Below are 15,457 nucleotides of genomic sequence, written 5' to 3' on the forward strand. Positions count from 1 at the left end.
TACTTGGAAGGTGATAAAAGCAATGACCTTGAACTGTCATTATTTATAGGTTATATGATTATCTGACCTAGAATATCTGAGTGAAAATGACTGGGACTAATAAAAGTTTAGTAAGGTTTTTTTTTTTTTTTAAATGCAGATTTTGAGTTCAGACAAACTTGGTTTAAATCCCCATCGTTGACACTCGCTGGATAAATGTCAATGACTTAATTAAAATCTTTGAGCCTCAGTTTCTACACCTATAAAATGGGAATCATATCATGTCCTTCCTATGGTTGTTGCAAGAATGAAGTTAGATAGTATTAGGTTGAACAGTAGAACATGGGTGAATTCGATCATCTGCAATACATCTAATTTTATCTAGTTCACCTAATTAATAAAAATTCAAGAAAAATATAGCTGTGGATAGCTGGTCATTTATTCAGTAAATATTTTATGCTTACTAGGTGCTAACATGCGCTAGAAAGAGAGTCAGTTATATCTTTCAAATCAAAGAAGACCTATGTTGCTGTAGAGTCAAGTGACCAGCAGATATACATGGAGCTCAAACCTGCCAAGGAGGATAATTATCCCTCCTGTTCCTGTCCCCCACATCATGCTAATGTAGGGCAACTGCATACACATTTAGCTAACCTAGGAGTCTTGGTCTTTTACTCAGGTTTAACCCATTTACATTTATTGTGAATCCTGACATATCTGACGTGTGGAGTTATTCCTGCCCTTGTAGGTTGTGTTTTCTAGTTCATGTGTCCTCCCTTTGCTGAAATGTATTTGTAACTGATTCAGGCCTGGATGCTTTGATCTCGTCACAGGGAATTTTCAAGTGAAGAAGTCAGATATTATCACTGCTCCCTTACCATAACCATTCTTCTTTTTCCTCCTATGAGCACCTTTTGCCATCCTCTTGACCCACCAGGAGCACCAAGGATCCCAGGCATGAGGGAAGAAACTTGGTTGAGTACCAAGTTTCTGCTGAGCTGCAATTTGAGAATACAGTTCTTGGCGTCTTCCCCAAAACAAGGACTCAACATTGTTGCTACAGTTGACATTTACCATTTACAAAGTGTTCTTTACAGAGTCCATCTTGTGTGCTCTCCACAACAACCTTGGGAGGTAGTTGTTTTTACTTTTTTCAGTTTCACAAAAGGAACTTGAGATTTAAAATGTTAAATGACTTGCCTAAGACCAAATGGCCAGTAACTAGCACAGCTGAGGAATAAGCCCAGTCAAGTGCATTTTTTCTGGAATCCTGTCTTAATTTTCAGAACTGTGAAAATAATGAGATGTTGAATCTTGCAATATGCTGGACCATAGTTAAATTAGTTATTACTGCCCTGGCCAGTTTGGCTCAGCGGTTAGAGCATCGGCCTGCGGTCTGGAGAGACCTGGGTTCGGTTCCCGCTAAGGGCACGTACTTTGGTTGCAGTTTGTCCCCGGCCCTGGTTGGTCGTGCGGGTGGCAGCCACTCGATGTGTCCCTTCACATCGATGTTTCTCTCTCTCTGTCTCTTCCTCTCTCTCCCTCCCACTCTATCTGTACAAAAAAATGGAAAAATATCCTCGGGTGAGGATAAAAAATAAATAAAATAAATAAAATAAAATAAAAAAATTAGTTATTACTACACAGGAAGAAGAATTCTACCAAAGGATCATTCTTATCTTTTTCTTTCACCCTACTTTTCCTCACCATCACATTCTGTCTGTCTGTGGAAGCCAGGCCTGGGAAGTCACCACGGACACCTCCTCCTCTCTTACCTTCCATCCAGCCACCAAAGCTTGTTGACTCCACCTCCCACATATCTCTTACATCTACCCACATCCTAACTGGACTCCCCATTGCCAGCCTGGTCTTTCCCACCCATTCTCCAAGCCGCCAGAGTGAGCTTTATAAAATCCAAACCTGACCACAGAACTTCTCTTCTCAAAACCCTTCAAGGCTTGTCATCACCCTAGGAATAAAGTCTAAAATCTTGAACGTGGCTCTCAGAGACCTACATGCCCCAGCTCCTGAAGACCTCTCCAGCTTTAGAAGACATTGTTGTTGTTTTTTTTTATCCTCACCCGAGGATATTTTTCCATTTTTTGTACAGATAGAGCGGGAGGGAGAGAGAGGGAGGGAGAGATAGAGAGAAACATCGACGTGAAGGGACACATCGAGTGGCTGCCACCCGCTCGACCAACCAGGGCCGGGGACAAACTGCAACCGAAGTACGTGCCCTTAGCAGGAACCAAACCCGAGTCTCTCCGGACCGCAGGCCAACGCTCTAACCGCTGAGCCAAACTGGCCAGGGCGACTTTGTTTTTTTTATCCTGCCACAGTGGACCTTGTCAGGTACCTCAGTACCTTCTCTCCTGCACCCCTCACTCCCAACACCCACCCCTTCATCTGACCAACTCTTTATCCCGACTCCCCCTCCAGCAAGCCTTCTCTGACCAGCCCCTCTAACTATTAGCGATCCCGTCCCTGCTCCCATTGTTCTAGTCACTACACTTGTCGCTAGTAACTCTCTGCACCCGTCTCCGCCCCCAGGTTGTGAGCTCCGAGGGCAAGGAGGCTGTCTCTCTGGTCCACCCTTACATTCCCAGTGCCGAAGCCATGTAAGGGTTAGTGACTTACATAGCTGTGTAAGAGTGGATGACTTGGGAACAGGGAGGGAGAGAGTAAGGGAAGGAGAGGCAGAAAAAGAAAGGAAAAGAGGGAGAGGTTTATTGGGGGTAGAAAAAGTACCATCTTTAATGGCCCTTAAGGAATATTTCAGAGACCCCTGGTAATACGTTTCCTTTTTATAGTAAGAAGGCCATCCTCATGTCCATGATTATGTTTGCATATCTGGCCTGAAATAGTTCGTTTTCCTTGAGGTGGAATTGAAATTGACTCTAAAAATAATAGTTAACAGCGCCGTGCCCACTACATGTATTATTCCCCCAAATGCATTCCCATTTAATTATCCCACGTAATGTATCGTTTTCACATTACAGATGAGAAATCTGAACCTAATAGGTGGTGGAGGTGAGGCAGAAACTCGTGTCTTTCTGGCTCCGAGGCTCATGCCTTGAACCACTGCCTGCCACTTCCCGAGAGAGGGTCTGGCGCAGACGAGGAGAGAGACACTGCCGGGGATTTGGGTGCCATGAACAGGTCCATGGATGGAAGGGACTGAAGAATCTTCGTCCTAAGCCTTGGAATTTTCTGTCTGTATGATGGAAATAGTGCTCTAGAGCTGGCTGAACTAGGTCATAAAAATGAGCTTTGCGAAATGAAGATGGAATGAAGTCTCGTAATTCCCCAGCTCTGTTTCGGCATGGAAACGCCTGTCCCGAGCTCTCTCCCGGGTTGGGCTGGACCCGTCACACCCCCTTCCCACCCCAGTGGAGTCTCCACCGAGGTCCAGGGCCTGAGCTGTGGCTGCCTCTCTTCAGTCCCACGTTCGGATGCACCAAGACCTGCTCCTGGGTGGTCTGAACATACGAGATGCAAGAAGAATGTACAATGTAAAGGAATCTTTCCTCCCACCCGACCCCTAGCCTCCTAGTCCCCTTTCCCATGAGCAAGCTACTAACACCTTGTTACTAATACCTTGGGTGTTTTTGCAGAGATTTTCAGTGCATCTTTAAGCATACATGGGAGTATGGATAACTGCATAGGATGCATATAGAAATATATGTCATGTTCTATGACTCGCTTTTTAAATTCAGTACTATATCTTGAAGATCATTCCCCATTGATCCTTTCAGATCTAATTGCCCCATGTTTCATACCTGCACATTGCATGGGTATGCCATCCTAATGGTGAACACTCAGATGTTCCCAGTCTCTTGATATTCTGAACAACCTTGCAAGGAAGAGTCTTTTGTGTAAGTTTAAGGATATCCCTCCCAGTTCATCTTCAGGGGAAAGTCTTAAGAACCAAACTGCCAGGCCAGAGATCTGTGTATTTTAAATATGAAGGGTAGAGATTGTCAAAGCTCCACACAAAGAGGTTGCACAAAGCAGTGCTGTAAGGGAGGGTGGATTTCCCGAGCCCTCAGGTGCAGGGTGTCCTGTCTAACTTGAAACAATCCTTCTTCCTCGTGCTCCTTGCTCTCAACTGGGCTCGTGCCTGCCCCTGAGGTGTGAGCATTTGATCTGGGAGTATCAAAGGCATCCCAGGCAAACTGTAGCCATGAATCTGGGGGAATTATGTCTGGGAAGATCCCCTGGGACCAGGGTGTTCGTGTCTCTGGGATCCCCAAAACGCAGAACACCAGCTTACCCCCTGATTTGCAGAGGCTGGCGGGTTTGTAACTATGACTTGGCGTAGGAGAAAGTACGTCAGTTTGATTCCCGGGTGGCGTCCTCTCTAGGGAAAGACTGCCAATGAGCTGTTCGGGAGATGTAAGGAAGGTGGTTTCGTTGGTTTTTGTTTTGTTTTCAAGAGCAGAGTTGGGTTATGATTTTGGTCTTCTGTTTGTGTCGGGGGTGGCAGTACTCTGTTTTGTTTTAAGAAGTGGAGGACTTGAATTTGTTGTTAAGTGAGATTGGAAGGAGAGGGGGAGCAGGGGTGTAACTCCGTGAGAGATTTTGTGGGTGTGCGAACCGAAAACACCTGGGTGTTCACAGGCTGAGTGTTCTTTACTTCTGTTCTTTTTTTTTTTTTTTCAATTTTATTTTATTTTTTCTGTCACCTTTTATTCCCTCTGTGGGTGTTCTTTTCTTTAGTACTGCTCATTTAAAAGGTACTACACGTGTGATAAAAAATAATTTAAATGATATGCAAATAGAAAAGAAACAGAGTCAGTGCTTCCTCCCCCTTCTGAGTGCAGTGCTCCTTGGACGATGCAACCAATGATGCTCATTCCTGCCAGAATGCTCTCTGCATTTGTCATTGGTACCTTTCTTTTTTTTTTTACCTAGTAGTATATCTTGGAGCTCATTTTTCACCTGTAAATGGGGATCTGCTTCATTCAGTGACACATTTATTGTATTGTTGGGTTGGTTAGATTTCAAATGACATTTGGGTGGCAGGCTGTTGGATACTGGACTGTTGGTCCAGGTGACACCCTCCTGTTCCCTCTCTCTCTACAGGGTTCTAGGTGGGTTTTCTCTCCACACCCTACCGATCAGGCTTAGTGCCAGCAGTCAGCCTCAAAAAGTGGTGAGATGGCCCTGGCCAGTTTGGCTCAGCGGTTAAAGCATCGGCCTGTGGTCCGGAGAGACCCGGGTTCGGTTCCCGCTAAGGGCACGTGGCTCCGTTGCAGTTTGTCCCCGGCCCTGGTTGGTCGTGCGGGTGGCAGCCACTCAATGTGTCCCTTCACGTCGATGTTTCTCTCTCTCTCTCCCTTCCTCTCTCTCCCTCCCACTCTATCTGAACAAAAAATGGAAAAATATCCTCGGGTGAGGATAAAAAAAAAAAGTGGTGAGATGGTCGCTAACCTTCTGTGTCATTTTTCTTCATTCGAAGGAAGTGTCTTCTGCCTGGCTAAGTGATCAGTAGATTCTTGAGGGGACCTCAGGGACGGGGGGCTAGCAGAAAGAGCTCTGGCCCGAGAGCCAGACCCTAGAATCAGACCTCAGACCTGCACCGCCCAGCGCCAGTACACGGTGAGCTGCATGCGTGACCTGTAACTGTCCGTGGTCTCATTCTGGGTGGAAAGCAGCAGGTGAATGCACTTCCTGATCATCGCGCTTAGCCCAGTGTATCCAAAACAGTGTCAGCTGAACATGAATGATGGATACTGGGAAATTATTGAGATCGTTCATGTTCTTTTCTTCCTGCGAGTCTTCGAAATCCAACCCACGTCGTACTCGTGCAACGTATCTCAATGGAAGCAGCCACAGCTCAGGAGTTCAATGGCCACGTGTGACCAGTGGCAGCTGTGTTGGGTGACACAGCTCTGGACATCCCCCAACTGTTGCTGATTCCGAAATCCCCCCACCTTCAGTGCTGGAAGTGGAAAGCCACAGGCAAGCCAGGCAGGCAGGTCCCCCTGCGGTAGCTCCATTTGTGCATCTGTGAAGTGGGGACAGTCAAGCGTGTGACCTTGGCCAGGGTGCGGTTGAAGAATGTGTCAGTGGAGTAGGTGTGCTTTGGGGAGGAGGAGGAGGCAGGCATGATTCTGTGGGATGATGGTTAGGGTTAGGATTCTCCTTGGTGAGGATGCAGAATCCACTCCCTGAGACCCAGGGCTGCCTCCCCCGCTTCCCTCCATCCGCCCCCCCCCCCAGCTTCCCTCCATCGGCCTCAGTCCCCTTGCCAGCTCTCGCTCCGTAGGGCTGAGGGCTTAGCACACAGCAAACTCTCAATCACTCGGAACTGCTGCTGTGGCTGTTCCTGCAATGGCAGAAAGGCGGCCCAGGAGGGGGAGTGCTTGCCCAAGGTCGCACAGCGAGCTGGTAGTGGCAGACGCTGGCCTATTTCGGCCCCTCCTTCTCCCTGGCAGTCAGCCCCGACAGTCAGCCGCTCGCTTCCTGGCTTCCTCGCAGCGAGGTAACAAGTAAATGCACTGCAACCTCGGAGCCACTGGAGTGAGGCCTGGGTCCCAGTACGGGCTCCACGGCAGGTAGGCGGGCGTGCACACCCGCGACGGTGAAGTCGCAGCTCCAGAGGGCAGGGCTGTCGTCAGCGCGCCATAGTGCGACTAGCGTGAGAGTCCTCGGTGTGATGTCAAGCAGAGGGCCCCCTTCTAGATGGCACATCATGTAGCTTTGGCAAGACGGCGGTGGAGTAGAAAGTGTGCTAAATGATAAGCCAGGAAGCCCAGAACAGTAGGTGTTATGTAACAATAACAGGAAGCTATTGTTTCCTGAGCATTCGCTCTGTGACACTGACGAGCACCCTGCATCCACTGTTTCGCCTAATCCTCCCAGTCACCCAGGCAGGTGGTGATCACTTAATGACCCCATTTCACAGACGGGGAAACTGAGGCTCAGAGAAGATAAAGAACTCACCCAGAAACACACAGATAGAGCCAGAAATGGCCTTTAAAATCCCCGTGGGCCCTGGCCGGTTTGGCTCAGCAGTTAGAGCGTCGGCCTGTGGTCCTGAGAGACCCGGGTTTGGTTCCCACTAAGGGCACGTATCTCGGTTGCAGTTTGTCCCCGGCCCTGGTTGGGTTGTGCGGGTGGCAGCCACTCGATGTGTCCCTTTCACGTCGATGTTTCTCTCTCTCTCTTCCTCTCTCTCCCTCCTACTCTATCTGAACAAAAAAATGAAAAAAATGTCCTTGGGTGAGGATAAAAAAAAAAAAAATTTTTCCCCGTGGCAGAAGGGTGGCCAGCTCTCCAGGTTGGCTCAAAACCGAGGAGCCTGCTAGACACTGGACATTTGCAAGCTGAGGCAAGGGGGTCTCCCTATAGCCGCTTAATTTATTCATCTGTGAAAGGGGGAGAGTCAAACCTGACATTGGTCAGGGGGTGAATAACAATATGATAGCAGAGGAATATGTGCTTTGGGAAGGAAAAGGAGACACCTAGTATCACGGAGCTGTTTCTAGGGTTAGGATTGACCGTGGTCGGTGCTCAGAATCCGCTCCCTCGGTCCCGGGGCTGTGTTCTCTCGCTCGCCGGCTCTCATTCTGTCTCTCTGCAGACACTGGCTTATCCCAGCCTCTCAAGCCCAGCCCCTTTCCAGTTCCTTCCAAATTTCAAGTTGCCTTTCTGGAGCCAAAGTCTGAGAAGCAGCATCGCAGTTTCCCCAGCACCCGCCAACAGCCCTCTTTGATTTGGAAACAGTTGAGAGAGAGAGGCGAGGCCCGGGATGTTTGTGCATGGCTTTCTTGCTTTTTCTTGAGTCAAGTCTAGCCTCTGTCCTTCGGTAAATTCTGGCCCCAACCAGTGTGCGGAAGGAGAGCTTGGGGTCCTCGCCTCCCCAGGAGCTCACCTTCGAGTCCCTTCTTTAATTAAGGACCTCAGCTGAGAGCAATCTGGAGTTCCCGCTGTGTCTGCCTCCAACTACACAGTGAACATCCTGGGTTTGGTACCGGGAAGAAATGGGGCTCACGGAGACTTAAGGGAGCAGGGGCAGGGTGGACCGGTCCTCTCTCCAGCGAGGAAGAATACAGCGGTGCTGGATGGTTTCCTGTAAACCAGGACTCCAGCAGCAATGTGCTGAAAGACACTCCGCCGGTCTGTCCATGGGCCGCACACACTCACACACACAGCCGAGAAGTGACACAGCGCGAGGGCGATGCCTGAATACACAGAGAGAAACACACACACACAGCAACACCAGATGGAGAACGCAGCCCGGGCCCAGCCCCGGGAGTCATTATTCCCTCACCCACACAGAGGGACGGCGGAGTTACGTAATGCAAGCTGCGAAAGGGTGAGGCTGAACTTGCTAACCGGCCCCCCCAGGGCACCCAGGAGGTGGTGCCTCCTCCTGGGGGCTGTCTGCACCCACTTTCTGCTCTCAGAGGCAGCAGGAGCTTGTCATCTGCCTCAGCCCTGGGGTGACCCCGGGAAGCCGCTAAAAGGGAAACGAGGGAGTGAGTGTCACTTTGTTAGTAGTGGCAGATGGGAGCTCCCTCGCCACGCTAAGGCGTGGTGAAGATGCCCGCAGAGGGGACGCCAGGCAGAGATGGAACTGGGGATAAGGAAAGAGATGGAGAGGTTCTCTACTGTCCCCCATCTTTCCCCCATTCACCCACTACCCTCGATCACCTGCCCCAACCCAGACATGAAACGTACCGACATCACTGCCCGCTATGTACCTGCCACAGGTGCACACACCTCATCCTGTTATCCTTTGGTCCCCCAAACACACCTCATTTCCTGAGCCGAGGGAGCTGGTGGGAGTGGCAAAAATAACTAGAATATACATTTTTTAAACCTAGAGTATAAGTCAGCTCAGGCTCAAGAGTGGCACCGAGCTGAGTTCAAATCCTCCCTCTGCCGCCGTTCTCTGCTTGTCCTTGGACAAGTCCCTGACCTTCACACGTGGGCGTCTTGTCTATGGAAGGGTTGCTGTGTGAATCAAGGAAAAAGCATACGTTAAGTGTGTCTGTGCTAAGTAAGGGTCCGCTGTGTTTAGTCTTTTGGGATTCTTCTTCTTCGTTCAACAAACTGTCACTGAGCACCTGCTCCGTGCTTAGGTTCTCCTGGGATACACCGTCCATTCTTCCGCATGCTGCTCTGGTAGGGTTTCCCGTGGTCTGTGGAGTACATACGTCCTCCAAAGTTTTGTGTGGACCCGTGTCTTTAGCATTTATTATACCCAGTTTGGTTTGTCACAGTGGCCAAGTCTGTCCTATTGAACCTGCAAGAAGTCGATAATTACAGAAATGGTCACAAAGACCAACTGACAGCCTTCATCGGTGGTTGCACAGAAGGCTGTGTCTCCCTTCTGGGGGTCTGTTGTGGGGGCTTTGGGAGTGGCTGGAATGGAGACCCCACAGATCTGTGCTGGCTGAGCTCCTGACCCGTGGATGGACAATGTGTGTGAAACACACAGACAAAGGCCAGGCGTGTGACAAGCTGGAGGGGTGGCTTCTTGCAGTGGTAAAAAAACGAGAGAGGTCTTACGATCCTTGCCTTTTGATTTCTGGGGCTGACTGTCAGTGGTCACCCAAGGCTTTGATCACGGCGGTGAACCAGACAGTTTGCAGCTAACTGGGAAAGTACCCTCCGCGAAGGAAAGGGATTGTGTTTCTAGGTTGGCTTCAGAACTCCAGAGCATCTTATGCCTAGACTTCTTGGTCTGACATCTTGGTTTTGAAGGTGGTGTTGGGTACTCCAGTCTCTATTTTAATTCTCTCCATCCTGTTCCTTGTTCCTTCTCCTCAGCTCAGGAAGCCCCAGTCCTCTCATCTGCGTCGCACAGGCCGGCGATGCCCAGAGGATAGTCCACACGAGCGTACGTCACCTCTAGACGTCGCCTCTAGACACATCCACCAGATCCTCCTCCTCCCAGTCCGCCTGACCCGCTGCGCAGGTACACTTCCCACCACTCCTGACGTCTGCCTGATCAGCCCTCACTTCCTAAGAGAACAAGGAAGGGGCAGATGCGTGACATCATGCCACCGACAGCCAAACAGCAATGAGTGGGTGATACCGCGTTGACGTCCAAGACAGACAAGCCCAAGAGACTCTGCCACAGCCCTGGCAGCACCAGCCCCAGCTCCTTCGTGGCACAGCCGGAAGCTGGGCTCCTCCTGGTGAAGTCACCTTGGCTCGACACACTCTGAGGTCTTCAGACCCTCGGACGCTGGACACCATGGAGAATCACATGTTCAGTGTTCAGCAGATCCAACCCAACGTGATTTCTGTCCGCCTCTTCAAGCGCAAAGTGGGGGGCCTGGGGTTCCTGGTGAAGGAGCGGGTGACCAAGCCCCCCGTGATCATCTCTGACCTGATTCGAGGGGGTGCCGCAGAGCAGAGTGGCCTCATCCAAGCCGGAGACATCATTCTTGCGGTCAATGGCCAGCCGCTGGTGGACCTGAGCTACAGCAGCGCCCTGGAGGTGCTCAGGGGCATTGCCTCTGAGACCCACGTGGTCCTCATTCTGAGGGGCCCCGAGGGCTTCACCACGCACCTGGAGACCACCTTTACTGGGGACGGGACTCCCAAGACCATCCGGGTGACACGGCCCCTGGGTCCTCCCACCTCGGTCGTCGATCTGTCTCATCAGTCCTCAGCCTGCAAAGAGCAGCCGCTGGCGGTGGATGGGGCCACAGGTCCTGGCAACGGACCACAGCATGCCCTCGACAACGGACAGGAAGCTGGTTCGCCGACCCACACCAACGGCCTGGCTCCTGCCGAGAAAAATGCTGGGGCCGCCCTCCAGGGCAGTGGGGAGCACAGTGAGCTGCTCAAGGAGATAGAGCCTGTGCTGAACCTCCTCACCACTGGTGACAGAGGGGTCAATGGAGGGGGACCCGTCAAGGTGGAGACAAAAGACGCAGAAGTACAGGTGGACAGGTAAGCCCCACAGGTGCGCATGCACGCGTGCTCGTAGCATGTGAGCACGTGCTGCAGCTCAGCCTCGCAGCCCAGAGGCCGCCTGAGCTGTCCCGACATCCGTGCGGGCACACCCCCCTCTCCCTTCCCATTGCAGTCGCAAGAGCAGAGTGGGCGTGGCATCTAGGACGGCTCTCTTGCCTTGAGTCCCAGAGCTGCTCATCATGGTAGCTGGCGCCCTGTCTTCCGATCCTGATCCCGTGTAACCCTCCAGCAGCCCCCCAAGATGGGTACGTTTGCAATCCACATATCACGGGTCAGAACTGCGGCTCAGAGAGGGGCTTTCTCAGGAGGTCACCCAGACATGAGGTGGGTGTCAAGGCCCTCGGAAGAGAGAGGACAGCGGAGCCAGCCAGTCAAGGGCAGAGGAGGTTCTGAAGGAGGGGGATAGAATCACAGTGGAGAATTGGCCCCAACTTCCCAAAGCAGGGGTCCTGCTCGGATCAGGTGTGAGTCCGGGCTCGAACTTGAAGAACTGGGTGCAGGCCCCTCTGTGTTTGCCAGGTCGGCACTTCCTGTTCTCTGAGGAGGGAGGCTGTGGATCGCTCCAGCTCCTTCTTGGCGAGGGGGGGGGGGGTGCCGGAGAACAGCAGGTCAGGAGGTAGGAGAGAGAAGTTCCTGTCTGCCCCCATCACGCTCACCTTCAGTCCAGCACTGACCCCCGCCCCTCGTGCTCCCAGGGTAGGTCTAGGTAAACCCTTCTTATCTACCCCCTCTGGTCCAGGAACCCCAGAAATCTGACGCAGAATTTCCCAGCCCTCTCCCAAGGACCCCTGTGTGTCCCAAAAGCATGTAGGGGTCACCAAGAAGCCCCTCGGGTGGCCTGGACTAAAGTCGTTCTCCAGGTACCTCCATTAATTCGTTTTCCAAATGTCCGTCGAGGGCCCCCTGCACGCCGCAGTGTCCTGGGCCCCAGGGGTGGAGCAGTACCCGGAGCAGATGAGCCCCGCCCCTGGGGAGCTTTCGGTGCGGTGGGGAAGAGGAAGAGCAAACAAGGAAAAGATGTGGATAGGCAGCCCCTTAGTGGCCGTGCTGAGGGGGTAAACAGAGCAGGGAACGGTTAGGAGGTGTGGGGCAGGGTGGACTTTCAGCTGGGGAGGCCGGGCCGGTCTCACTAGGAGGTGACACTGTGAGACCCAGGGGAAGGGGGGAGGGAGCCTGGTGGCTTTGTGGAGGAGCAGCGTTCCAGGCAGCGGGAATGGCAGGTGCCAGTGTCCTGAGTTGCAAGTTTGCCTGTCTGTTTGGGGAACTGCATGGGATCCAGTCCTCCTTCCTGATGGGGCAGCTCCCAGACCCCCTTCGTGGGCCCCTCAGTCCGTGGCAGCCCACCTCAGCCCACCATGGCATCCTGGGCGTTCCCAGCCTCCTGCAGCTGGGTGAAAGTGGAGCCAATTTCAGCAAGACCCCAGAGCCCCCGGGAAGGAAGACGAGGCTCTGTTGGGGACCCCTGGGCAGAGGGGAAGCTAGGGTCACTACTGCCCTTCGATCCCCTGCCTTCCGGCCCACTCCTTCCAATCCGGCTTGTGTCTCTCTGCCCTCCACACTGCCTCTCCCACGAGGAGCAGCGAGGCACCGAGCGGGGCCCTTACCTCGCGTGGCCGCCGATCCCCGGCTGTGACTAATGTTCCGTGCGCTTGGTTCTGGTTCCCAGCGGGGCAGGGGCCGTGGGCATCAGAATGCCCCGGGGGCTCTCTTCCAGTCTCACCCAGCCCAGGAGGCTGGCTCTCCACGTGGGACTTGCAGACACCCTCCCATAATTGGGAGCTGAGCCCTCCCTCCAAGGAGGAGCCCATGTGACCCTCACTTCCTGCCAACAGTGCGGGACACAGAAGCTTGGTGCTGGACACCAGGTGTGCGTGGGATTGTCAGATGTGAAGGACTTGAACGGGGCCCTTTCACCAGCCGGGCCGAGCGTCATCCTGTGGCATCATCCCAGGGAAGCCGCCCTTGTTTCCCCATAGATGGGGGAGGGGCGCGCCCGTCGGATGTGCAGTCCGACCATTTTCCCAACTTGAGCGGCTGCACCTGAGCTCCCAACCCACCCTCATCCCTCAGTTCTCCTGTGTCAACCTTGCCCTTCCTAAAGGAGCAGAAAAACTGCTTTGGAGGAGGTCAGGTTTGGGAGAAAGCAACCCAGGGCAAGTACTGGGCTCCGTGAAACCCACTCCCATGAATGATCCTAAGGACGAGGAATATTTTATACTCACACCCGTGCTGGGCTCCAAGCTCCCCACCCCGCCCTATTTTTTTAACAAATATTTTAAATGTCCCCTTTACTAACCAGAAGCGGATCCATGGGTCATGTCACCCACCCACATTTGACATTGTTTAAATCCATATAATGCCCTAACTATAAAGTAAAGGAGACAGACAGCATAAAAGTAGCTGACGATGAAAGAACCCATCACTCATACATCAGTGCTTAGACTCGACTGCACGCGCACGGCCCGATGTTTGCACCTAAACATAGACCAGTTGCAGACCCGGCAGCATCCGATGCAGACTGACACAGGTGTGTTGTTTGGCAACTCGGACGCCACCAGCAGCGTCGTCGCCTTGGTGATGTGATTTCCTGAAATGGCGAACGGCTCCCAATGAAAGGATGCCCTTTCTCTGATTTAGTTGCAAGAGCGGCATGCGTGGAAAATTCAATATGTTTTAAAGCCTTATATACACACAATAGCGAATCGGATTCATGGCTCAGAAATTTAAGCATTTAATAATCTGTGTGAACGTCCAAAGGCTGTGTGGCAGTCAGGACCTTTATTCCTTGTGTGGGGGGGTGTCCCTGGTGTTACAGGATGTCCGTGACCCCAGATGCCACCTCCCTCCCACTGGGACCACCACAAGTGCCCCCACAAATGGCAAAACTGCCTCCTAGGGGCTGAAATAAGTGCCTTACTGAGAATCCAAGCCTCGGATCCGAAAGGGAAGCGCAGAGACAGAATGTCTTCAGGGTCACTCTGGGGGCTGGCAGGCCAGGGACAAGTCAAGCCCCTTGGATCTTGTGGCTGCCTGGAAACTGTGTATCCTCTCCATCCAAGCTGCATTTGGGGGTTGGGACTGGAACTGGCATCCTGGATGCTGGCTGTTCAGGTGACAGTGTGGCGAGCTGCCTGCCAGGCCCAGAGCCCCACATCCAGGTCACACTTACTGGTCTGTGACTTCTGGGGTCTGAGCAGAGGCTGATTCTCAGCAGTGCCCCGACCTTCCGCCCTCTTGGGCTCATTCCCTTCCTTCGTACCTCTTTCCTTTGGACAGACTTACTCTGCCCCATTGAGTCCCTCTCCCTCATGGAGCATTCCTGGTCCTGTTGTTGTGGGGTGCTGGCCCTTACCCGAGGGGAGAAGTGATGCTTAGTCTAGACACAGCCTCATCCCTTCGTCCCAGGGGGAGGCGGCGTGCGAGGGAGAGCAAAGAAGAGAAATCGGGGCTTCCGGGACCTGCTGCACTTGGGAGCGGTCACTTTAAAATGCTCATATCAGAGGATATCCAGGTTGTCAGCTTGCTGCCCTGAAGGAGGGTTCTAAAGAGGCCAAGGTCCCCAGTTCAGCCTCCATCTGGACCAGCTGGTCAGCCTCACCCTGTGCTCTGATAACTTCTCTTCCACTTGCGGGGCACTCGGTTACTTACAGATTACCTCCTTGCATGAATTAGGCTCCCTAAGTAGGACATGTGCTTTTAGCCTCCTTTTGTAGCACTGAAGCTCAGAGAGGTTAAGCAACTTGCCCAGGGTCACACAGCACTGTCCTGGTTCTACCTAGACATCTCACACTGAGTGTCCAGAGTTAAAGAGAAACCAGGCAACAGAATGTGACTAGAGGAACAGAAGTCAATTTCGACCCTGGGGAATCAGTTTAATTGGGGGGAGCCTTCTGTAGCAAGCCTGAGTTTTGTTTTTGGGTTTGGGCAGGTATTTTTATTGTGGTAAAATTGGTATCCAAGGTTATATATATTTCGGGTGTAAAACATTATACATTTGTATACACTACACAGTGTTCACCACTGTAAGTCTCGTTACCATCCATCATCATAGAATGAACCCCCTTTGCCCTCCCCAACCCCCTTCACCTGTGGTAACCACTGTTCTCTGTATCTATGCGTTTGTTTTTGTATTGTTTGTTTTAGTGTTTGGTTTGTTTTTTTTAATTTCACATATGAGTGAAATCATACAGTATTTGTCTTTCTTCCTCTGGCTTATTTCACTTTGCATAATGCCCTCAAGGTCCATCCATGTTGTCACACGGGGACTGAGTTTTATAATCATTATGTTCAGCCTCTACAGAGCACTCCAGGGAGGCCTGGCCCCATGCTAAGGTCTTTACCTTGAGTAATTCATTTGCTCCTCATAACACCCTGTTTCCCTGATAAGGAATTCGAGGCTCAGAGAGATGCAGTTAGTTGTCCCAGGTCACGCAGCTAGCAAGTGACAAAGCCAGGACTTGACTCCAAGCCCATCCTCTTGATCTCTACTGACTCTGTAGATTGCAGTGTTGGCCACAGTTCACTTGACCATTAGCTC

The 15,457-nt window shown here is 52.0% G+C and overlaps 1 protein-coding gene across 2 annotated transcripts in view; it reads left to right on the plus strand.

Moving 5' to 3' along the window:
• Positions 1 to 15,457, plus strand: part of NOS1 (nitric oxide synthase 1) — a 99,458-nt gene that overhangs the window by 15,542 nt on the left and 68,459 nt on the right. For both annotated transcript variants that reach the window (XM_036276382.1, XM_036276381.1), the window contains exon 2: positions 9,763 to 10,896. In XM_036276382.1, coding sequence (XP_036132275.1) covers positions 10,193 to 10,896 — 704 coding nt within the window. In that variant the 5' untranslated portion in view covers positions 9,763 to 10,192. The remainder of the gene's footprint in view (positions 1 to 9,762; positions 10,897 to 15,457) is intronic.

Source organism: Molossus molossus, unplaced genomic scaffold, assembly GCF_014108415.1.
Source record: "Molossus molossus isolate mMolMol1 unplaced genomic scaffold, mMolMol1.p scaffold_m16_p_22, whole genome shotgun sequence".
Taxonomy (NCBI): domain Eukaryota; kingdom Metazoa; phylum Chordata; class Mammalia; order Chiroptera; family Molossidae; genus Molossus; species Molossus molossus.